General features: G+C 44.9%; 1 protein-coding gene across 1 annotated transcript; it reads left to right on the top strand.

The window, feature by feature from the left end:
* The first annotated feature begins 1,250 nt into the window (after positions 1-1,250).
* LOC124475002 (gamma-aminobutyric acid receptor subunit gamma-3-like) lies at positions 1,251-24,548 on the top strand. The gene is made up of 9 exons (XM_047031504.1): positions 1,251-1,331; positions 1,559-1,704; positions 9,383-9,450; positions 14,109-14,329; positions 17,162-17,244; positions 18,414-18,551; positions 20,464-20,616; positions 22,341-22,540; positions 23,854-24,548. The coding sequence occupies exons 1-9, from the start codon at positions 1,279-1,281 to the stop codon at positions 24,133-24,135; spliced, it is 1,344 nt and encodes a 447-aa protein (XP_046887460.1). The 5' UTR covers positions 1,251-1,278; the 3' UTR covers positions 24,136-24,548.
* Positions 24,549-24,600: the final 52 nt, after the last annotated feature.

Here is a 24,600-nt window from a genome sequence, read left to right as displayed (position 1 = left end):
ACAGTCGTTTTCCTTATAATGTACTGTATGCTAGTCTGCATAAATTTGACAGAAAGATCTGTGCTTTTAAATTGGCATCCATTATGTATGGCATGTGATACCACAGAGGATAACTACTTTCTACCCCTCCTCCCCCTTACACATGCACAAACATTTCCACACATAACCATCCCCTCTCTCTCTCTCTCTCTCTCTCTCTCTCTCTCTCTCTCTCTCTCTCTCTCTCTCTCTCTCTCTCTCTCTCTCTCTCTCTTTCTCTCTCTCTTTCTCTCTCTCTCTCTCTCTCTCTCTCTCTCTCTCTCTCTCTCTCTCTCTCTCTCTCTCTCTCTCTCTCTCTCTCTCTCTCTCTCTCGCTCTCCTGTGGTTCATATCGTGATCGGCCACTGCTGGCTGCCATTCATAGTCTGTCGTGGTTTGGTCAGATTATATCCGGTTGGAGATGTCATGGGGTTAATCTGTTATAGGCTACAGTATAATGCAATTCCACAGCAAACCCAATTCTACTTGCAAAACCTTCACTTCCCGCTAGGGGGAAGTCACACTTCTTAAACTTTACCACTGTGGCTGATTTCTACAGTGAAGAAAGCGCATTTCTAAACTCTTTGGCATGGTTATGTTTCAAGGTTGCGGCCCCACCTTTTCGATGACATTACATACGTCTATTTTATTATAAAGTTAAAATACAGGTTATTAAAGTTTGATTACGGCATGTTCTGACACATTCATTCAGATGCCTTTAAAAAAATAGCCTAAATCCAGTTAGGTTAAGATACTTTATTGACAAAAATAATACTAATGTTAATGAAGGCTAAAGTGAAGTGATTATGAAACTATATGTTTACAGTAAGTTTGAAAATAAGTTTAAATCACTTTTATTGCATAGCAATGTGTTTTGTTGAACATACATTGTGACTCACTTTTCAAGACGCCCTGTGTAATGTAACCTACCTTGTGGAAAGAACGTCCCCATGTCAATGCACTAACGGGTTAGTGTTATTCTATGAAGCGGAAGGAGGTGTGGTGCAATAAGATATTGATCACTGACGCGCGAGGACTGTCTCAGAAAATCCCGGTGAATCCCGAGCGCGTTTTTTTTCTCCACGTATTCATGGTCGGTTAAGTGGATCTATTGGTTTTCTTTTGAGGAAGGACAATGCAGCTGGAGATGAACTAGTTGAAGCTTCAGGTATAAAACCGTCTTCAACAATACTTCTGCCCACTTCTCTGGCTCACCAGCGCTTTAAGTCTGCTTACACCCCAAGCATTCTCCATGAAAAAATGATTACCAACTTACTCGTCTTTCTCTTACTTCTGGCTGTGCAATTTGCTCGGTAAGTCTCATTTTTATTTGCGTGTTGCTCGTTTTGAAATCAGACCATTTGCTTCACTGACTGACTTCAATCCTCACAAGAGTGCCCGCTTTTGTTTGCCAAGCCTCTGCTGTATGGATACTTTGTTAATTGCGTAGTTTGTACATTTTTGGGAAATAAGACAGACATGGACATATTCGTGCTATCCGAAACCTCATTGTAATCAAATTATTATTATTTTTACACAGTTCCGACCGACGCCAATATCATGATGACTATGAGGATGTCACTGTCAATCAGATGCTTGCTCCGAAAGATCATCAAGCCGACGCCACACATATATTAAATAACTTACTGCAGGAGTACGACAGGACCCTTCGCCCAGACATAGGGGGTAAGCATGCATGTCTACATAGATTACTGTGGTCTCAACTATGTTGCCCACCCAGTGAAAAGGTAGTGCGCTCTTCGATGTGACGGTCAACTGTTCATGTGATGCACAAATTCACACTCGATAAGAAACCTAGATAAAACCACTGTGCAGACTAAAGTTACACGTAGTGCATTGTGTGTGTGTGTGTGTGTGTGTGTGTGTGTGTGTGTGTGTGTGGGGGGGGGGGGGTAGGGTTAGGATACTTTGTGTGCTATGGTGACCGAATTTGAAAACTGAGGCCTTTCAAATATATATTTTTTTTTCCAGTGACTGAGCATGTTAGCTGAAAATATACATAAAGGGAATTCGTCATGAAAAAAACACACAACAAATGTTGACAATAAAATACTGGCATTTGGGGATAGCCTGCTGTCAAACACAGAGCAAGCTAGCAGGAGAAGAAAGAATCTAGCTGATTCTTCTACAGTGTAATGCCTTTTCTCCAGTCTGGTGAGTAGCTGAGCTTTCCAACTGCACCTTTCACAACACCCAAGGTCTTGAAGGACACTAGTTGTCCTTCACTCCGACTCACCTTTCCGAGCTATTCTCTGTGGTAGAATGGCCTGCTCAGGTCACCTGGAGGCTCAGACATTGGTCCACGTTTAAGGCAGTTACTGGTCTTATCATAAACCAACCACAAGTTATCATCACGCTGAAAAGTGCTAGAATTTTCTTTTGCATTCTCTTGACTTCTTAATGCTTTCTTTCCAAAAATGCCCTCACAGAAATTGGAACCTAGGGCATTTGTGTATTCTGCACCTTTGGCACGAAAGACATTGCAGAACAACTTGAAATGCAATGAACGAATTCAGTTAAAGGCTTTTAAATCACAAAAGAAAGAATTTGAGGCAGATTTCTTTAAATGTCAATGTTTTTACTTGACCTGGTTACAAAACTTTAAATGTCTCTTTTGAAATGTGACTTTCCTGTGCTTTGTTTGAGTTCTTATTCATTTGGTCACCTTTCGTGCTTCTGTAACTACAGTGTGTTTACTTCATGTTGCTGCCTGTCTTGGGTAGGCTACCCTTGAGACAGTTTCTGAATTAGTCTTCATCTCAATGGGACCCTCCAGGTGAAATAAAGGTTGCAATAAAAAATGGTGTTTTGAAAATGTTCTTCACGGGATACATCTGGGGTCTTAATGTTGCAGTGTGTCCAACGTGAGGTTTGTTCTAGAGAGGACTTCATGGCTGGAAGAGTCACCAGGGCAATGTGACCCTCTTCATTGAGATGACAGTGTTAAACAATGCCAAACTGTGCATGTTTGCTAAATCATAATGTTCGCCCCTTTGCTTGACATACATTCTCATCTGTCAGTGAAGACCCCACACGCCACCTGACAAGAGTGTTAATGCGTATATATCTCGGCTCATCTCACATGAGGCGTTGCTGTGTTTGTGGCCCTATTATGTCAGCTTCCTTTTCTGTTGTCAGGGGATCCCACTCAAAGTGGGTCAGATTGCCTTGCTCTGCATGCAGTTCTCCATCCTACTGTGGCTTCTCTCCGCGCCTCATGGAGAACTCTCAGCAGTTCTGCTTCCTCCAGGCTACCTCCTTCTCTGGAGACTCCAACCATGAAGGTTCCATTAGAGAAAGTTCCATGGGTTCCGATTGGGGGTTCTGACGTGGGAGGCAGAACTACCCTGGTTGTGTCGTTGTGTGGCCGCGCGTGCCTGCCACGTGCAGCCGCACCACAGCAGGCGTGGGAGAAGCAGCAGGGGGGTGCTAATTGTTTGAGAAGACACCTCTTTTCAAATGAGATGCTGCAGGAATATGGAGGGTATTGTGTCGAGCAGACTGTTTCAGTTGGGCATCATAGTATAGGGGGGGGTTCATTTATTTTGGCTTTGGCTTTGAGTTTTTGTATTTGTTTTCCCATGTGTTTGTTTATGATGTATTTGTGTTGAATACATTCACAGTAATGACCTCTGAGTGTGTGTGTGTGACTGTATGTGTGTGTGTGCTGTGAAGTGTGAATGTATGCGTGTGTATATGTATGTGTGAATGTGTACGCGTGAATCCTTACGTGCATGTGCCTGTGTGTGTGTGTACTGTACCTACACTTTCTCCTGCGTGGGGCTGAGCATATAAACAGCTTCTCCTCCCCGCCCGGCCCCTTTGAAATGGGCGATGAACGCTTGAATTAATGACCCCAACATTAAAGAGACGGCTGATTGAAATAATTAAATCGGATTGTCTCAGAAGAAAGCAGGTGCATCATGCCTGAATATAAATCGCTCCATGACAACAGTGGGAGAGAAGTGAATACGGCGTCTGTTCACGAGTCACTGCTTGTTGTACTGGAAGGAAAGGTTCCTCCTAGCCTCTGTTCGACGTCAGTGGAAGCTTTGTTTGTTACAATCCCAGTACACAGTCTCAAACAAACTCTGTCAGGCAGGTGAGCGCTAAGTGAAGGTCGTTTCACTTTGAATCTTGATCTAAGTCGAACCAGTGTAAGTAAATGCATCATACTAGCATGCACTGTAATTAGGGAAACAACTGTCCCTCAATTTGATACGATAAGAGAACTTGAAGCACAAAGCAAATTGAAGCTCAAACCACAACAGCTTGTATGAACGATAAGGGCGCTTTCAAAGTATCATCTCATTTTCTCTCACAAATGGATTTTTCCCCCTAACGTAGTCGTAGAAACGAGGGATATTTGCTTCTGGTTGACTGAACCAGGATAATTTAGCTGTAAGATCTTCTGTTGTGTCACCTGGGTTACTGGTTCTGACAAGGGGATATTTCGGTAACTTGAAGTCTTATACAATGGAATGATTTATAAATAGTTAACATGAAGTTAATTACTATTTTATAGATGCCCCATTAATCTGTAATCAAGGGGTTTATATTAATGCTCTATAAAAGCTTCATATCATTTTTACATGCATTTCAGTGGGTGTATCAAAGAAATTAAGCTGGACTGTACTGCGTTTTACATTCTACACAAAAGTAAAATAACCTTTCAGAACTTGTCTTGCCTGTCAGACCAGCAATCACATGAATCTGGACGTCTAATTTAGTGCTTTCAGGAGTGGAGGATTGTGCTAAATGAATCCCCCTTAGAGACTTGAACAACGAGAGAGTTGAACCAGAGAGCCGAGCCCTCACCAGCTGTGAATCACCTCTTCCACCGTTTCAGGATGATGTGACATCTGGCACCATCTTGGTCCTGCCAACCCACAGTTGAGTACCCGACAAGTCATTTCAGATCATTCAAGCCCTGCGACATTTCATTAGACTGTTCTCACCTGGAATGAACTAAGGAGCCCCCTGTGTGGATCCATCTAAATGAACTTCCTGTCTGAACACAGAACTGAGTGCTCTTGTCATCGTCTCCTGGTTTAGTTCTTCCTGCCACTCACAATCTTTTAATCCGGGTAGGGTAAACACAGAACCATGATGAACTTTACTTCTCTTTGAGTTTGGGTCAGGAGAAGTCGGCTTCAACACGTGTGAATGGATGTTTAACCTTGTTGAAGTTTGTCGTTCTGACACTACTCTCCTTTCCCCCACTGTTGAAGCTTAGGAGGCAATTCTCTGAGGTTTGGGGGTAGAATACAAATGATTATTTCCGCTGGTGCAATGCACAGAACAGCTTTAGACGTAGCTCAGTGTAATCCCTAGATATACTGTTAGAATCTACTGTGAAATGTATAATGCTAATGAAAGATGTCTACCGGTGTTAATACTGTCTGAGCTAATCTTTAATCCATGTAAAAAATTTTGGGGGAAGCTGAAGAGTGAATATTTTTCAAGACGTTGCATGACAGTGGTGGTTACGTACCTCTGTGTGCGTGTGTGTGTGTGTGTGTGTGTAGGTGGGTGTTTAGGTGTGTGTAGGTGTGTGTAGATGTGTGTGTGTGTAGGTGTGTGTGTAGGTGGGTGTGTAGGTGTGTGTGTGTGTGTGTGCACTCAGATAGAAGTAATATTTAAAAAAAAAGAGTTCCCTTCTAGCATCCCACAATAGAGTACAACACAAGCTTCTGATTGCTGAAATCAAGCAGTTCTTCATTGCTGGGCATCTAAAGACCTCCATCCACCTGTGTCTCATTAGAGGGCGTTCAAATGCGTCCCCTGGCAGTCCAGTGGCAGCGGCACAATCACGTTAGCAGCCTGTGTGACGCACGCTTTTTCTAGACAGAACAACACATTCTAATGATAGGGAGATGGCCAATGGCCAGAGGTGCACATCTCCAATACCAGCCAACCTGACTGCCCTATCCATTTCTGCTAACCATGTAAGGGTTTGCACGATGTCTTGTTTTTTTTTTTTGCTTCCTGGATCACCATACAGTAACGTGACAGAGGGCTGGCTGTGTGTGCGTGTGTGGGTGTGTGCGTGCATTTGTGTGTGTGTGTGTGTGTGCGTGAGGTTTTCCCTCAGTGTTGGGCCAGAGCAATCAGATTCTTTATGAAACCCACTATAGACTAATTTTGTTTGTTTTCTCGGAGGCAGCCCTGTACCTTGCCGGCTTTCTGCAGTGAATTGTCTGCATTAGATGGAAATACATGCCTCAAATCATGCTGGCTCGGGCTCTTCTGTTTGCAGAGAGCACCAGATACTTCACTAAATACCTGGACTGGAGGAATCGGGCCGGCTCAGAGTGAAAATCGATTAAGCCGTCATCGCCTGTTGGGTGGAGGCGAACCGGGCTCAGTGTAGTCTGATTGCAACCGAATGCAGCTTTGGATTTCTACATTCTGAACTATCACTGCTTTTTGATAAACTCAGCCTGGTCTTGCTATTTTGTTATGGGTGGCAAATAGCACACACATCTTTCTGTTTACTCTGTCTGCCTTAACAAACTGCTGCTCACCCACACACACTTATCGCTCTGGAAACTGGAAGCATCTGCCTCCGTATGCCAGCGTTTGTCTCTAAGGGTAGTCTACCTGGTAAAAACAGAAGATCTCTTTGAGGACCCAAAAATAGCCAGTGTATTTAGCCTAACCGTAGGAAAAGTACTTCACATGTTGCAATGCATGACTGATTAAGCTGTGCTCAGCCTAGGGGGAGGGGGTGGGGGTAGGGGTCAGCCTGGAGAATAGCTGTGTGGCTTGAGAGAGGCTAAAGAGGCTGGAGAGAGGCTGGAGGGGCTGGAGAGAGGCTGGAGGGGCTGGAGGGGCTGGAGAGAGGCTGGAGAGAGGCTAAAGAGGCTGGAGAGAGACTGGAGGGGCTGGAGAGAGGCTGGAGGGGCTGGAGGGGCTGGAGAGAGGCTGGAGAGAGACTGAGGGGCTGGAGAGGCTGGAGAGAGGCTGGAGAGAGGCTAAAGAGGCTGGAGAGAGACTGGAGGGGCTGGAGGGAGGCTGGAGGGGCTGGAGGGAGGCTGGAGGGGCTGGAGGGAGGCTGAGGGGCTGGAGGGAGGCTGGAGGGGCTGGTGAGAGACTGGAGGGCTGGAGAGAGGCTGGAGGGGCTGGAGAGGGGTTGGAGAGAGGCTGGAGGGCTGGAGAGAGGCTGGAGGGGCTGGAGAGAGGCTGGAGGGCTGGAGAAAGGCTGGAGGGGCTGGAGAGAGGCTGGAGGGCTGGAGAAAGGCTGGAGGGCTGGAGAGAGGCTGGAGGGGCTTGAAAGACTGAATTCATGATGGTGACTGAGCTCATCCTTCCTGGGTTGCGGTCTGTTCCCAGCTGCTGAGGTCACTGCCTGTCTCCCTCTCACCCTCCTTCTGTCATTGTGGCAGCGTTCAGGTGAGAATGATTCCAGGAGGAAGGCGATGACACATGACAGGTGGTGACTCCTTCTCTAGGTATTGATTTTTAGTGGTTGAGGAGAATGTGGTTTGGTACCCTCAGGTAGTCAATCGGTAGAGGGGCCTCTCTAAATTGGTTCTGAAGTAACAGGTGTGCCAGCTTTCATTCTTTCCCAGCTCCAACATGACTGTTGATGAACATCTAAACCCATTCATTCCTCCAATACAGAAAACATTGGTCAAAAGCTGCATTAGTGTTGGGAAACCCCCTGTCTGTTGAGGGGAGGTAGGAGGGGGGAACGCCATATGACATCATCACTATCATGAAGCTGTTTGGTTCAGGGGGGTGTCAGGGTTTCTGTACAGGCGGACAGGGAGACTGAACAGTTCAGAGGTCCTAGAGGGACCTGCCCAGCACTGACCCTCTCCTGACAGCTGATGGGAAACATCCCCTCCTCAGAGGCCTACGGATGTTTGATGGAGGGGGGGGGGGGGGGGGGGGGGGGGGGGGCACACAGAGAAGTAGACTGATATTTCATATTTCTCTATAGGCAGATTGACAATGATTCTGAGGCTGTGTGTGTGTGTGTGTGTGTGTCTACAGATTCAGACTACAGCCTGGAAGTGCTAAAGGCTCTTGTTGTAGAGTGAAGTCAATTTCATGAAAACAGAGGCAATCTGCATCTGGCGGCGTTGCTCGTATCTAATATCGGTCGTGGTGTATGTTGCCGACTTGATGTAGCGTTTGATGTACTGTAATTGTCGGGAGACGCGCATCTTCTCTAGCGTGAAGACGACACACCGGCAGCGCACCCACTTTCGGTTTCCCCTGCATCTGCTTTCATGGGACTGACGTAAATCCATCGGCCGTTACACAGTCTTTACCGCATTCGGAACATCTGAGTGCTGACGCTTGTCAGGGGATGAGACAAAGTCTACACTTAGCGAGTGGCACTACCTCGGGGGCTAATTGGCCGAGTCTAGAAGTGAGGGCGATGTTCAATGGTAAGGGGATAAAGGCGTTACAGGCGCCAACAACTCATTACTCTGACACCTTGTTAGACAGGAGGCTGATTGGTTAAGAGAAACGGGCTTGCAATGAAGCTGGGAGCTGAGCGTGAAATTCACAAAGCTGTGAATTGTTTATGAGGTGTTAGTCAATAAAGTTGTGAGGTGGCAGTTTTGTTCCTGGCACATAGAGCAGATGTGGTCAGCCTACCCCATCCCCTCTCCCCTCACCCTCTCACTTGCTCCCCCCCTCCCTCCTCCCTCTCCTCTCAGGAAAGAGCCTCAAGCCAGCAGAAAGTGTTTTGTCAGTTGAGAATTGTCTCAGGGTGTTAACATATCCACTTGTTACAAGGTCAAAGTAATGGCGCTTTCCAGTTTCCCCGGAACTGGGGAACTGGGGATGACATCACGTCCGAGTTAACCCTAGTTGACCCATGTCCCCCCCCCCCCCCTCTCCCCCCCCAAAGTAAAGTTCCGATGGCACCCTCAGGAAAGCCTCTGTTGTGCTTGCCCTTGCTCAGGGCTCTCAAGTCTCACTCATTCGCCGTGAGACTTAACCAGTCCACACGCTCTCACGCAACACCTTGTATTTCTAACGCTGAGAAGTAAGGGTTAACTTGTCCCGCTATAAACAATTAATGGAAATAGACATAGACAGTAGTTAGAAAGTAGGTAGGCCTACTGTGTGTACGACAATTTAAATGACACAAATATACAGAATAACTCAAACAGTATAAACTGCTTTACACTTTTACACAAGGTGCTGCCATCTTGGATTTCAAAGTCGGAGGTAGTGGGATCCATTGTCAAATACTGGCTTGTAGAGAAACTGTCGAAAAGACCCTGGGTCAGAATTTAATATTATAAAAGATATTACCAAGTGCTGTAGGATCAGACTTTGCCTTGTCTGTAACAGTCTCAATCTCTGTCTTTTTCAGTGAAACCAACAGTCATAGATGTGGACATATATGTCAATAGCATCGGCCCTGTGTCATCGATAGACATGGTAAGTGAAATTGCCTCTTTCCTCTCTGAATCTATCGGGTGTTTTTATCTGTCTACCCTAAATCAATTTTTCTCTGTCTTGCCTCTCTCTCAGAAGCATACATGCACGCATACGCACACACACACACACACACACACACACAATGACAGCGGGGTTGCTCTATCTGTTGATAGGGCGAGATGTGTGGGAGCACAGTAGAAATAGAGCCAATGGCCGCTGTCTCTAGTGTCTAGAGTGGCTGGATGGCTGGATTCGTACTGTACTTCCCAAATGAGTCATCCTCAGATCAAGACAACAATAACACCTTTCAAATGGTTTTATTGTCTGACATGTATATTTTAATACTTGCATTATTTAGCGGTTGATATGAGATATACCGTTTTTATTTTATATTGTGTTTTTTTTCTTATTCTTGTAACCTCTTCTTTTGTAAGCCTAAAACCCTAGGGCACATCTGTAGGGATGTGGAGATCTTTCAGAGACAGTTCCGTCGACTCTGTTCTACCCAGTAGGTCACTAGGCCATCACACACAGTCTGAGCAGAGGCTTTGTTCTAGAAGTGTGTGATTTGCCCCAACCATGAGTGACATTTGCACCATTTATCTCGGGGGCACAGCGATTGGTGAGCCTGAGAGATCTCGACTAAAACGTGTCTAAGAAGCCCCCCTCACCTCCACCCAAATCTTCCAATTACCCCCCCCCCCCCCCCCCCCCCCCCCCCTTGCGTAAGAAAGAAAACAATGGATATCTTCGGCTTGACTAGACTCCGAACTGTGCCACATTCCACTGCTCCCATATCCTCCTCCCTCGCTGAGTTTTAGAGCAGCCTCATCTCTCTGGCCTTGGGAGGCTACTTACAGCTTCAGGTGGCCTAAACGCTGTTTCTGCAGGAGGAAACAGGTTGCACACAGTACGCAGGGGTGGATCTGTTATGTATTGAACTGTAGAGACACTGTTGTTTTGGTGTTATGTGATTTGCTATAGTTGTTGTATGCAAAGCCTTATTAGTCATCTAGTGTAGTTACTGTCATTAGAGTGAAGGGAGATGCCATGCATGTAATGGGGAGACTTGTCAGTAAAGACTTTTGCCATTAAACAAACTATCTCTTATCTTCCAACGTGGTACCTACGTGAGAAATCTTGGTCTAAAAGGTCATAGGCATAACAATAGGCGTCCATATCTAATACGTACAAATACTGTTTATGGTCTTATAGTTAATGTAATCAAGTAGACATTATGTTTTATGGGCATAGTTAGTGACCCTAATAAAGACATATTTCTTCTTGAGAAAATGACTATTCTTCATTGCTTTAATGACCGTGAGTGCATCATTGAAGCGGATATTAATTCAAGATAGAAGTTTTGTGATTAAACTGAAATGGCTAGAGGCAGTAATGGTTGTCGTTCCATAGCTGGTGCTGTGCAGCAGAAGATAACACGTAAATTACCTGACCGAAAGAGCAATTCTCATCTCATATCTATACACACTGTCTGGACACTGATGATCAAGGTAATTATTTTGTATTGTGTAGCCTACAGTAGTAAATTCTAATAATTATCACTATATACTGAGCATTTAGCAATGTTTTGGCACTGAAAGCACTAGTAGTTCAAATCAAATAAAATGTTATTTTATTTGTATAGCCCTTTTTACATGCAAGCATGTCACAGAGGGCTTCACATACGCCCATATTAGTTGCTGGTTTAAGTCTATTATTGATGCATTAAAACACAAAGCCAACTTTTAACTGGTCAAATACAGGTAAAACACAACGTTTATTGAAAAGGAAAATGATACAGTTCTAACCATAAATGAAAGCACTGCTGTAGTCAGCCAGAAAGGCAGGTCTAGATAAAACAACGTTTACATAACACCAACTGAGGAGACATCACAGAGTGAAGCTTCTGTGTGACAGACGCCATGTTTGAAAGAGCTCTATGAGTACTTTGAGGGGATCCTGTTTGCTTCTACAGTGTTTAGCCCCCCCCCCCCTCCCTCCCCGACACAGAAACACCCTCTCCTGTGGTTCTCTCACCATGAACCATTCCTCACCCACTGTGTTGTTCCCTAGCTGTTTGTGCTAGGAAGTAGCTTATCTCAATCACAAAATAAACTAATTGGTTAAACTCAAGCCAGTTTATATATATATTTTTTTCAACTTTTTTCGCTGGGTAGATTTCCACTGCAATGACACACGATGCACTCACTGAATTATTTGCTTACCTAGTTTGAGGGACAACCCTTCTAGAAAGTAAGGCTATTTTTATGTCAGGGACACTCTGTATCCACGGCAACAGTAGAACCCCTAAAAGCAGTGGTGTCCATGAGACAACATTCCAGGGCTGTAATGGAGTCAATGCCATGATGTTGACTTAGGCCACTAGAGTTAATCTTGACAAACAGGAACTAGTTCACTAAATCTGTCTCTGTCTAACAGAATAATACAGTTTTGCTTAGAGACATAAAATAAGTCTGATAAAAGTGCCAGTTTCGAGATGAAAGAACACGTTTTGAAATATTGGATTTTTTGGCACCCCATGAATTTTGACACTGTTTACGTTTAGTTGGGTTTTATAATGAAGCTTGGCAGAGGCAGGATTTTGACATCCTGGGACAAGGAAGAATAGGTTTCTAATGTGGCCCTTTGTAAGACAGAAGATTCTTATATAAGTCTGGATGGGTGGATTTTTATATCTCAAAGTTTCAATGAAGTGTAGTTTCCTACTCAACGCTTTTCATCACTTGACCTTTTATAATGTGGCATTTCATATGCTCTGCCTAGTGTTGGAGTTAAAATTCATGAGGCGCGCATGAATGTTAGCACAGTGGAAATAATTATGGCCTTGGAATAATGTGGAGGAGCCAAGATACATTTAGTTTAACACATAGTAACACATAGTTTTATGCACTCAACTGAAAACAAGATGCAATTTCTTTTGGCAAGACATTTGGACTTATCACCCATGTCACAGTATCTAAATTAAAAAAATTCCCATCTCAAATAAAAATGCTTACATTTTCTTTCTTGTACATACAATTAACTGATTTTGTAGTCAAATTGTGACAACTTTTGTGTTGTAGGTGTTGAGTAGTCTGCTTGTAGGTTTGTACTTATACTTACTAAGCTTACTTGGTCGCAGACTGCCAGATAAGCTGTGTTAGACGTTTGTTTCAGTGTTGTGTAGCTAAACTTGAATTGAACTTTCTCCCTGCCTTCATGCACACAGCAAAGCAACAACGGAGGATGACTGAAACAGGTTCCCTGTTTAGACTGTTTTCCTTCCAGTCTTGAGGTTGTAATTACTTTACTGAAGTTATATGGGTTAGCTGTCCCAAAGGGATGTTTTTACATAGCGACAGTCATTTAACAACCTTCTTTGTACGTCACAAAGTTAATGCTGATGCAGGACCTTAGGAAGACAGTCTCTTTAAAGTTTAAGTCAGTGAGAAGAGATGTTTCCTTTGTATTTACTGATCTGTGGGAGAGTTGGAAAAATAAAATAACTCAAGTTAACACAAACTTCTTAGTTACATTTGTGACCTTGTGTTTCAGAAGTTCTTGTGTCCATTACTTTTGCAAATGCTTTTAGTGTTTGGATATATTGAGTATAAAAATCAGGGTAAGACTTCAATGTCATGCTGGATAGAAATGACTGCTAGAGGAGAATAACAGTGAAGACTGTATCAAAGTACAAAGAGTGTGTGGCGTTTGAGAGTGGTTACCTATTGAAATGGGACCATGACTGAACACCAATGTATTAAAAATACATTCTGATAGCACTGTAAATCTCTGTAATCTGGTTGTTAGCATGTTCTGTAAGTAGACTGGTAGATATCTTTGCATGTACTTTTCCCCAAATCAAAACCATAACAACGCTGTATGAAAAAAGCAAGCGAATGTCATGCTATTCCAAGATTGCTATCCCAAAGCCTCACAGGTAAAGCGTAAAGCTGTAGATCTAAGAAACACCTCCTTTTAAGAGTACCAAACATGGATGAGCAATTGCTCTAATTGGCATGGCTGTTTCCATGCAAGAGTCATGAAGGCAAGCTAAAGTGCCAACTCCTGATCACACACCAGCCATGGGAGTGCGCAAGCTGGGATGTTTGAAAACAGACTTCCCTCTGTGATCATTGTGACAATCGTTGCCTTGAGTAACAGGCTTGACCCAAGCAACCAGCTTTGACTTAAAGATCTAAAGGTCACAGCAGCTCATGTAACAAATGCTTTCTAATTAAACTGATAAGAGAGCCAGATCCTGTGTGTGCCTATGGAGGTTTGTAAAAGGTCAGGCAAGCTGCGTTAGATGCATGACCTAAAGGTCAGGCATGCTGTGTTAGATGCACGACCTAAAGGGCCGTGCACTTCAGAGGTGGGGACAGCCACAGAGCAAAACACAGCCTACTCTTTCATTATATAATCTCTGAATGTTTTTAAGTTCAGACAAAGAGGTGCTATTTTGGTTTGCCTTTTCCTCTAAACAATTTCAAGACATAGATGTTAAATCTGTGAAAAATGTTGATGCCGCAGAAGAATATTTTGCAGGATAAAACTGGGCCTTCAATTTAGGAATCCATAAAAATGAACTTGTAGCCAACAACATGTGTATTGATTTGATTTTAATCTCCAGTAATAATCTTGAATTTCTTTGACAGGAGTACCAGATCGACATCATATTTTCTCAGTCGTGGATCGACACTCGTCTGCGGTACAACAGCAGCACAAAGATCCTGACCCTCAACAGTAACATGGTGGGGCTCATTTGGGTCCCCGACACCATCTTCAGGAACGCCAAGAACGCCGACTCTCATTGGATCACCACACCCAATCAGCTGCTGCGAATATGGAACGATGGGAAGATTCTCTACACGCTGAGGTGAGTGACGTTCCTCTGAATATTGCTGTAGGATTTTTATATTTACTTTGAGTTGTGTTCGTTTAGCAGGTGTTTTTATTCAGTGGGACATACAGAATAGTGCCTATGTCCAGCAAAATACCAAGGATCAGAAATGCTCCTTCTGGGCAAGATGTATTTCTGGTGGAGTGTTTCTATTTGGGGAAATAACAGCAAATGTCATTATTTATTCAAGTGCAGATAATGTCCCGTATCCATGCTACATATTGACTTTACATGTTAGGTTATACACCGCACGTATGAAACATAGATGTCGACTACACGGAGGTATTCTGCATGGCTGTACCCTGCTTAGCTCGCAGTGTGGCTTTGAAGTGTTCTGCACACTTTGCCATCCATACTACAATCTTTACACACTATTATATATACTGCACACTTTTATACATCGACACTGCACTGTTTTATCTACACTCTATTATATTAAGACTCAAAGGAAAGGAAAATACCATGACCACCAAAAACGGAACTCTACAGATGCACAAACAAAGGATATTCCAGTACACAACTATTATACCCTTTACAGCACTCAATGTAACCGGTATAATGGGTCTACTGTACTACATCATACATCACAAAACAGAGCTGTTGAATCAGGGTTGGGGTTGTAATTAGAATTTCCTTTGTTTTCAGTCTTTTTAACCACCTTAACAATATATAAAACATCGTTTTTGATCATATATCCATACTGTACACTGTATTCTACACACACTCGTATAGTCATATACAACTAAGCATACTCTCCCAGGAACATTGTGCTTTTTAGGGCGTAAACGTAATCATGTATGAATCAAAAGTAGGAGCAGAGTCGTCCTCCCTGCCAAAGGAGAGACGTCTCCCTGCTGTTTTATTCATTGCGTTCGCCAGGCATTCCCTTGGCAACAGTATGGTTAGTAGTGCAGGAGAATCTGTGTAGGCAGGATAATTGCTGCTTTAACTGACCCTCCTGCTGCACAATTTACAGAATGATCCCATCACTAGTAGTTGTGTGCACATTCAGTCTTGACTGGTTGGCTAACCTGATTGAATGCATCCCCCACCACCGGTCTGTCCGTCCATTCATTATCCACACACACACACAGACACACACACATTAATTCCCCTCTTGGTGAACTTCAGTCAAGCCAAAATAAACAAGGCTGACATTTTATCAGGGAAGGAGAGAAGCATGAGATGGAGAGATGGCTGAATGAAGGAGGGAGAGAAGGGAGGAGGGTGGGGGGTTCTGGACTGGAGGGGAGGAAGTAAAAAGACAAGGCGTTTAGTTCATACATTTTTTACAACTAATAGGTTGTAGTTTGAAGGAAAAAAAAACCTGTAGTAGCAGTGAGTAGTTGGATGAGAAACACCAATTTGCAGAGGTGTGCAGAACCCAGCCGTGCTACAAACTGCAGACGCCTCCTAATAGGTGGCCCGTTGGCCCTTGCCCTACGAGGCCTCGTATCGTTACATACAACAACAACCTCGTGATTCAGCCTTAACGCACCACAATGGCCACGCAATCAAGTGCATCATCGCCATCTGTTTTCTGTTTTGATAACGTGACGTTCTGTACGAGACAATGAGAACAATGGTTACCGCATACTTTATGCTCTCTTCATGATTAAATGACCCTGGTACATCTACTAGATGCTCTCCAAATGCAAACACGTTAGCTAATTAATGACGTTTGCTGGAACATTGTTGTAAATGTTGGCTACTCTACAGTAATTACGATTCTAGCAACTTTGTTGCTGAAGGCAAAAGGACCTCTGGAAATGATGACAGAGCTATTGTGCTGAAAAGAAGAAGGATTAAAAAGTGAAAAAAAACCACTAGCTATTCTAGTTTTGTCGTTATCTCTAAAGAAATCGTCTCTCCTTCACCTCTTCCGTTAAACTTACCCTCATCAAAATGACTATTCTCCCCATACTTGATATACAATATACAGATCTGCATGTAAGGGCACACTCGCCAAACTCCAAACTCTCTATCACTCTGCTATCTGCTTTGCCACAAACACCCCTTTTCCACACGCACCACTGTGCTCTTCGCTCCCTGGTAAACTGTCCCTCACTTCACACCCGTCGTAATATTCACTGGCTTATCCTCATCTACAAGACCCTTCTGCACCGGACACCCCCCTACCAGGCACACCTGCTGCATCCGCTTCCTGTCACGCACAACACCCAGTCCTCTCTCCATATCCAGTTGAAAATTCCCAAACTAAAATCTACCTCTGACTGGAATGTTCTGCAAAAACACCTCAAACTTGACAAATTAATTTCCATCCCTGCCTTCAAAGAAGCCATTTCATTCCTCCTCTCTGAATCCTGTAAATGCTTTATCACCTTTTAACTCCTTCCCTGAGTATCCTGTTGTCCTATTCATCCCCATGGTTTGTCATTATTGTCTATTGCCAACTGCTTAGTTTGTCCTACTGTTGTTCTGTTGCCTGCTTTGTTTTCTTCCCTGCCTGTATCCTTTGTTCATACCTGCCAGTGTCAGTCTGTGTCTTGTTTGTGCTTTTTATGCTTTAAAAATGTTTATCCCCTCTGACTCCCTGTGTTACTAATGCCCTGCTTTGTTTAACCTGCTTGTTTTCTGTTGTTGCTTTTTAGCTCTTTTTTGTATGTCTGTGCGGCTGTGGTTGTGTGCCGTGGTGCATTTTGACCTGATTTTTCTTCCTTAGCCCCCTTCCCCTCTCCCTCAAAAAGCTTGTGCTTTTTGCCAGGCCATCACTGAAAATAAGAATTTGTTCTTAATGATTCTGCCTGGTTAAATAAAGGTAAAAAATCTAAACTTGTTCTCAAATAGGTTGACTATCAACGCAGAGTGCCAGCTGCAGCTTCATAACTTCCCCATGGACGAGCATTCCTGCCCTCTCGTCTTTTCAAGCTGTGAGTAGCCCGTCTTTCTTTCAGACAGAATCCCTCCTCACCCCCACTCTCTGTTTCATCATTCACAAATGTCGATATCGCTATGATGCTATGCCACAATAGCTTAGCATACAGTAGGCAACAGTGGAATAATTTAGGAAAAAGGCAGCAATTTTGGGTCTTCAAATTTGCAGCGTTTTTGGGAGGACGTTTTTTTGGGAGATGAATTGCTGTGTGAATTGAAAGTGTTTTCGCTGACTCGTGTCTCAGAATGGAGGCAATTGTGCTTTTCAATGTTACTGCCTCAGCAGGGAAGAACTATTATGACACAGACAGAGACATTATATTGGAAGTCAAACTACCTGTGTGTCCTTCAACAAGCATTCAAAAGACCCCTCTGGCGAATGTGGGCTTTGAAATTCTAACAAGCACCACAAAATGGATGAAATCTCAACCATTCAAATCCCAGTCAAATTAAATAAAAGCCATTCACTGATTTTATTGAATTAGTATTCAATATTATTGCTGTGTGAAATAGCAGCTACCTTGCTCTTCTAAAGTCAAGGCTTCAATCTAACAGCCATTCTTCTACCTTAATTTTTCCCTTCCACCACCCCAAAGTACAGTGCAAGCAGGCTGTAATTAATAGTTATTCCTGTAACATAATGATTGACATTTAGCTTGTCATTACTGAGGTGAATGACTAAGGAGGTCTGTGAATTCGAAGCTCAATGTTGATCTCCACCAATGCCAGAGCAGTGAGCAGAGTGATCGTAACCAATGATTAATGGACATCTGGTCCATTTTCTTTGTGCATGACCAAGACCCAACTCACACTGAGTATGCAGCGCAAAGAGGCAGGGAGACAATGACTTGACTCCTGTGGTATTTTGTGGTTCTGTCACTGGCCTTATTGACTTGATAATATCACTTGAGCTAAAATCTTACTCCTGCCATTCTTACATGGTGAATCTGGACATTTTGTTGGACATGTTCCCTTCCCCTTTGTTCTGTCATAAATATGAAACAAAAGGTACAAAACATCTAGTTTGCAAGTGAAACCTCACAGCAAAGTGACATTGTCCACTTGTCAGGACATACAAGATCTACAGAGGACACTGTGTTCAGATTAAAGAGAGCCTGTTTCAGTGTTGGGGTTTAGGGTATAACATGTTCTTCTGATGTTACAGATGGTTATCCCAGAGATGAAATGATTTACAAGTGGAGAAAGAACTCGGTGTCAACCTCGGACCAGAAATCCTGGAGACTTTACCAATTTGATTTTATGGGATTGAGGAACAGCACCAGCTTACTTAAAACAACAGCAGGTAACGCTCTTTGACTCACAACAAATCTCGTGTTTGGATCTTTTCCTTTTTATTAAACTTTCGGTTGCCCCGGAGTTTGGTTGCAGCTGCGTTTTTCATCAGGATTTTCCTCTGAAATTTCGTCTCGAACATTCATGTACTAATATACCGGGGAATATTTGAATAGTAAAAACATCCATCAATGGCAATTATAGGTGGATTACTTTAAAATTAGATTATTTTTCTCTCTCTCATGGCAGTAAAGAACAGGCTCCTACAAGCTGTAGGTGTGATGTTTTTGTAGGTGTGTATGTGTGTGGTGTGGCTGTAGGTGTGTGGTACCACTGTATTTTAGAGGCTTGGCTGCACTTCTTACTGACATGCCTTCGCTAACGAGCTTCTCTATAAGACCTTCATTAGTTGGGGCAGTGCTAGATTGTTCCTTCATGAACTTGACAAATAGATTAAGTTACAGTCCACCAGTGAGAAGAGATAGCTTTCATCCCATAGTAGTACACCTCCTGCTGTTCCTGGAGAACGACAGGTCGTGGGTTTATTGAAGACCACAAGGTTTCTCCTCAGATCTTGGAGGTCTGATAGGACTGTGATATTCAAACATCTCAATGAGGTGAAGCTTAAAAATGCTTAAAGCATTAACCTCAGAGATAGACCAAACACATTTCTGGCCTGATATATAAATCATTCCCATTAAATATTTAGAAGATTTTTAATTATTCAATCACATTTTGTTCCCCTCAGACCTAAATGTCGTTATTGGCCTAATGCTTTCCACATTGAGTGATCTGTCTCCTCTGAGTGCTCTGTCTAACTAATATCTTGTTCTGCAAAACAGGTATTTAAAACATCTAATTAGACATGCAAGTGCCATTCGCCAAACTTCTTAGTGATGCATTTTTAATACATTCATGACAGCAGTGAAGACAAATCCTCCTTTTAAGGATCTACAAATTGACACATTATGAGCAAGTCCTGCAGGCCCTGATTAACCTGCCTCTCCTACCGAGCAAGCGTTAGCGATGTCGCGGACCAGTCTTCGGAGAACCCGGGTTTCATCTCCATAATGAACAATGGTTCAGCCTTCAAAGGTCAGGTGATCTTATGAATGAAACATTTTAACAAGGTGAAGCTCCGCGTATTTTCAAATCCAGATGAAGCGAGGAAGGAGATCCTAACATCGGCAGTTTGCAGATCTGTGGTTCGCGCTGTTCTGGGAAATTAGACCTTTTTCTTGTCTGTTTTCTCTTTTTCTTTACTCTCCATCTGCATCGCTGCATGATGATTAGAGCCAGGTCTTAAAATACCCATCATTAATTTACATCTCAACAAACTCAGAATAAAGTACCGTTCTCTCTCTCTGGGTGTCTCTCTCTCTCTCTCTCTCTCTCTCTCTCTCTCTCTCTACCCTACATCTCCCATGAAAGGGGAGCGAGCGAGACGCCGGGTGCTTTTCAAAGTAATGAGGACAGTGGATGTCCGTCCGGTTCCCATGCCACCTCGTCGTCAGGGACTTGTAGTCCTGTTGTGTCCTCCATCTTTACTCGTTCAGTGATGTTGCCTTCAAAGGCTCATGCCTCGGTTCTGCCAGTTCCTCTGAAGCTGTCCTGTCCCGCTGTGGCTCAGTGGGTAGAGAGGGTTGTATGTTACTAATCGCGAGGTTGGCGGTTCGATCCCCGACTCCTCATAGGTCATGTGCCAAAGTATCCTTGAGCAAGACTCTGAACCCCAAGTTGCACCCGATGGGCAGGCCTGCGCCTTGCAAGGTAGCTCGCTGCCGTCGGTGTGTGTGATATTGAATGGATGAGTTAGAGGCAAACATTGTAAAGCGCTTTGAGTGCCGCTAAGGTAGAAAAGCGCTATATAAATGCAGTCCATTTACCATTTCCCCCCCCCCCCATCCTCCCCCCTCTCCCAGGTGACTACGTGGTGATGACCGTTTACTTTGACCTGAGCAGACGCATGGGGTACTTCACCATCCAGACCTACATCCCCTGCATCCTGACTGTGGTGCTCTCCTGGGTGTCCTTCTGGATCAAGAGTGACGCCACGCCTGCCAGGACGGCACTAGGTAGTGGGAGCGTGCGTGTGCGTGTGCGTGCACGAGTGCTGTGCAGGTAGCTTACTTCTGTGTGTTCCTGTGTGTGTGTGTTTGTCTGTGTGACTTAATGTAGTTCATTTGCTGATATTATGTCCCATATCTCGATTTGCTGTTAACCTTTCCTCTCACTTAATCATAATGCGATGTTCCGAAACCCATTTCCTTTATTTATGTTTGTGATTCATTTATTGTTTGTGTCTTTTGCTGCATGCTTACATCAGTTCATATGCTTTCCTGTGGATGCTGTTTCTGGTCATTTCCAGGTTGAACTGTGGTATGAGAGGTAAGTGTAAACAATTAGAAAGCCTTGGTGTAGTCTTTGTCCGGTCTTTCATGAAAAATGTCTCCAAGATTGTAAACATGTCTGCCACGGTCAGTTTTGCAGTTCCACCTCCAATATTCCCACACAAAGAAAGTGGGGCCACAGAATTGTCCTTTTGTACATGAACAAACCGAAGATCCGAGCTCACTGAACTCTTATCCACATCCCAATTCATTTCACAACCCACAACAATCAACACATTTACGCATCCGGTCCACATACACGCCGGTCGCCGCCGGAGACGAGGCTGCGGCACGTTTGTGTTCTGTCAGCGAGCAGGTGGGGACGGGGTCTGTGGCAGGGCGATAAACATCCTCCTCTGTTTAACAAAAGAAGTCATTTGCTCTGTATTGTCGCTCGCAGTGCATTCCATCTCAGGAACCAGCCAGATCAATAGAGGGTTGAAAGAGAGAGGGAGAGATAAGGAGGGAGAGGTGAGGAGCAGGGGAGGAGGGCAGGGGGGAGAGGTCAGGAGCGTAGGTGGAGGGCAGGGAGGGAGAAAGCAGACAGGCTAGGCTACATGTTCCAGGTAATACCCCAAATTAGGCACCCTCCACCCTTTCTCTCCACCTTCCAACCCTCCATACTCCACCCTCCACGACCCGTAGTAACATGTTGTCTCTCTCTCTCCCTCATTCAACTCTATCTTTTTCTCTCTTTCTCTCCCCTTTTTATTCTCTCTATCTGTCTCTCATCGTCTCTCTCCCTCTACCTCTTGTAGATTGGCTGTAGGTCATAAATGTACTAATAGTTTCCTTGTTCAGGTCATAGTTTTTCTTTAGCGTTGTTGGCAGCAAGTCTCTGTAGACTGTGAGAGTGAGTGAGCAGGAATCAGGAAGCCAGCAGCACCAGGGGTGACTTGCTCTACCTTTGGTAGGAACCAACTGCTCAAAATAGATGGCCCTTCCTGTTTCCATGGCAACCTGCACAAAACACTGCCACACACACACACACACACACACAGCCGTCTCATGTGAAGCATCTTGGAGACATGCATGAATATGAGTGTGTGTGTGTGTGTGTGAGAGTTTGAATACTGTGTGTGTATCGTCTTCAAAGTTCTCAGTACAGAAACTGTGCCTAGAGATGTCAGGGGAATTATTGTGCTGAATTCTCTGTACAGTGCGTTTGATAATTAATTAAAACCCAGCCACCTGAAGACTGAACATTAAGTCACACACACCAAAGAGATCACTCCACGAAGGACTGACTGAGTCACGACAGAAACCCCTAGGGGGGCCCCTCCCAGGGCTAGCCTCCAGGGCTAGCCTCCAGGGCTAGCCTCCACCTCCTGATCTGACCCCACCCTCCAGGTGTTGCTGCCCTGGGCCCCACTGGGGTTCTGCATGGTGACTTCCTCCTCGTCCCCCAGGTATCACCAGCGTGTTGACCATGACCACGCTGAGCACGGTGGCCCGGACCTCGCTCCCCCGCGTCTCCTACGTCACCGCCATGGACCTGTTTGTCACAGTCTGCTTCCTGTTCGTGTTTGCCGCCATGATCGAGTACGCCACGCTCAACTACTACTCCTACATCGTACGCAAGCCTGCCTCCGCCAAGCCCCAAAGACTGGTGAGGCCCCTCCCCTGCCCCCAGGGTATACCCAATCATGTACTTTACATTGACACAGATTCAATAATAATGACATATATTATACTGTACATTAGAAGGTTTCGTATAGAGTCGTGGGCATGGATTTGTTTTCAAATGTGGGTGGTGCTGCCTTTTTTTATAAATGAGGATGTGGCCATTCAATATCATTTTCTTAATAAAAATGGGGGAGACAGGTTTGTTGTTTTTATAAAGTGGGTGGGACACGTCCCTACACCCCTGAGCAAGGAGCTGTGCAAGGATGAGAAGTGACGCCGTTCTGACAGTAGTGCAGTGGATAGTGCCAGGGAACAGTCTGTGTTTACAAGAGACATGGTATCTAAAACAAGTCAACCTCAAGTCAGTTCTGCTTAAGTGCCACAACAACAGCTGTATCTGCAGGAAAAGAGCAACTAAGTCAGGATCAAGCAGGTTTGTGGGTGTTGTGAGTCGGAGTGCAATTGAAACCACTGGTTTGGTGATCCGTAACTGTGTGCTGCTATCTGCTGATGTTGAACATGAACGCCTGTCAGGGGAAGCCTGACCTGGAGCAGGTCAAACCTGAAGCTCTCCTGTCTCTTGGCATTTGTTATGTTTGCTCCGCTGGCGTATGAGACGAGTGTTTGGTCGCGATGCCAACCATGTGGGTGAGGGTAGGAGAGGGGTGGGTGAGGGAGAGAGGGGGTGAGGGAGAGAGGGAGGGAGGGGGGGAGGGAGGGGGTGAGGGAGGGAGGGAGGAAGTGAGTGGGTGGTGGGAGAGTGAGTGTATGAGTGAGGGGTGAGTGAATGAGGGAGTGAGTGAGTGGGTGGGTGAGTGAGGGGAAGAGTGAGTGGGTTCCAGGAGAGGTAGTTCATCTCCCGGCTGTGTGACAGCTTCCTGCTGCCTGCCGGCTGGGGGTGGGTTTAGCGGCAAAGCTTTAATGCATGATGGCACAGATCCACTCAAAACAAATCAGCTCATTTTCTGTCTACCGCTACCCCCACCCCCTCCTCACCCCCCCCCCCCCCCCCCCCCTCACCCCCTCCTCACCCCACCCCCTCCCCACCCACGATATTTTGGCTTTTCGACAGCATCTCAAGCTGTCTTTTCTTTTTTTTTTTTTCTCCGCTATCTGTCGTTCTCTCTCGCTCTCTATTCCTCAATCTCCTTTTCCTTCATTACCTCAGTCGGTGCATCTCTAATGAGGCCTCACTCCTTCCTTGCTCTCTCTTTTTCTTCAAACACCTCTGTATTGATGTCAGTGTACTGTACTGTACTGTCCTAATGAGCCCCCCCCCCTCCTCTTCATGTGCAGGCCTACTCGGTCCTGGATGTGGGTCTGTCTCCAACCTCCGTGATGACTCTCAACAACTCCCTGTACTGGCAGCAGTTTGAGGATGCCTGCGTGTACGACTGTCTGGACGGCAAGGACTGCCAGAGCTTCTTCTGTTGCTACGAGGAGTGCCGGGGCGGGGGCTGGAGGAGGGGGAGGATCCACATAGACATCCAGGAGCTGGATGCCTACTCCCGGGTGTTCTTCCCCACCTCCTTCCTGCTCTTCAACATTGTGTACTGGGTCAGCTACCTCTACCTTTAGCGCCACCGGCTCGCCGCTTTGGAGCTCCTATAGGACAAACGGGCACGAGACTCGTGTTTGACGGGGTGCCATCGTTAAGACGTGACGGGAGATTGGGACAGATGTCCCGCCAGCGCTGTTGGTTGCTTGACAACGGCCGACTAATGAACAGCTGCACTGGACGACCGTGATGCTGGCTGGCTGGGAGACTGCATGTGAGTGTCCACAGTGCCTTCTACTGGAAGGGAACACCTATTCAGAAGTGACAAAGAACCAGGACTAGCATTTAGGATAGGTTTATTACCCCCTGTTTAGCCCTCCCTCCCTTCCCTCCCATCCATCTCAAAGCATGCTCCATTTTATGAACATCCAGGATAGACTGCACTATTGAACAATTCTGACACCGCTCTATATTAGGCATTAGGTCTGCACAAGGTTTCATTTAGTCACTCAATTAACCTATCAAACCTGTTTTTGCCATTTTTA

Source organism: Hypomesus transpacificus, chromosome 12, assembly GCF_021917145.1.
Source record: "Hypomesus transpacificus isolate Combined female chromosome 12, fHypTra1, whole genome shotgun sequence".
Lineage (NCBI taxonomy): Eukaryota > Metazoa > Chordata > Actinopteri > Osmeriformes > Osmeridae > Hypomesus > Hypomesus transpacificus.
Note: the sequence above shows the minus strand (reverse complement) of the source record. Positions and strands in the feature narration are given on the sequence as shown.

Excerpts from the sequence above, each read along its gene's own strand:
- LOC124475002 (XM_047031504.1), top strand. The coding sequence starts at position 1,279 with ATGATTACCAACTTACTCGTCTTTCTCTTACTTCTGGCTGTGCAATTT. Across the intron at positions 9,451-14,108 it reads CTGTGTCATCGATAGACATG|GAGTACCAGATCGACATCAT; the intron begins GTAAGTGAAATT and ends TTTCTTTGACAG. Across the intron at positions 17,245-18,413 it reads CCCTCTCGTCTTTTCAAGCT|ATGGTTATCCCAGAGATGAA; the intron begins GTGAGTAGCCCG and ends CTGATGTTACAG.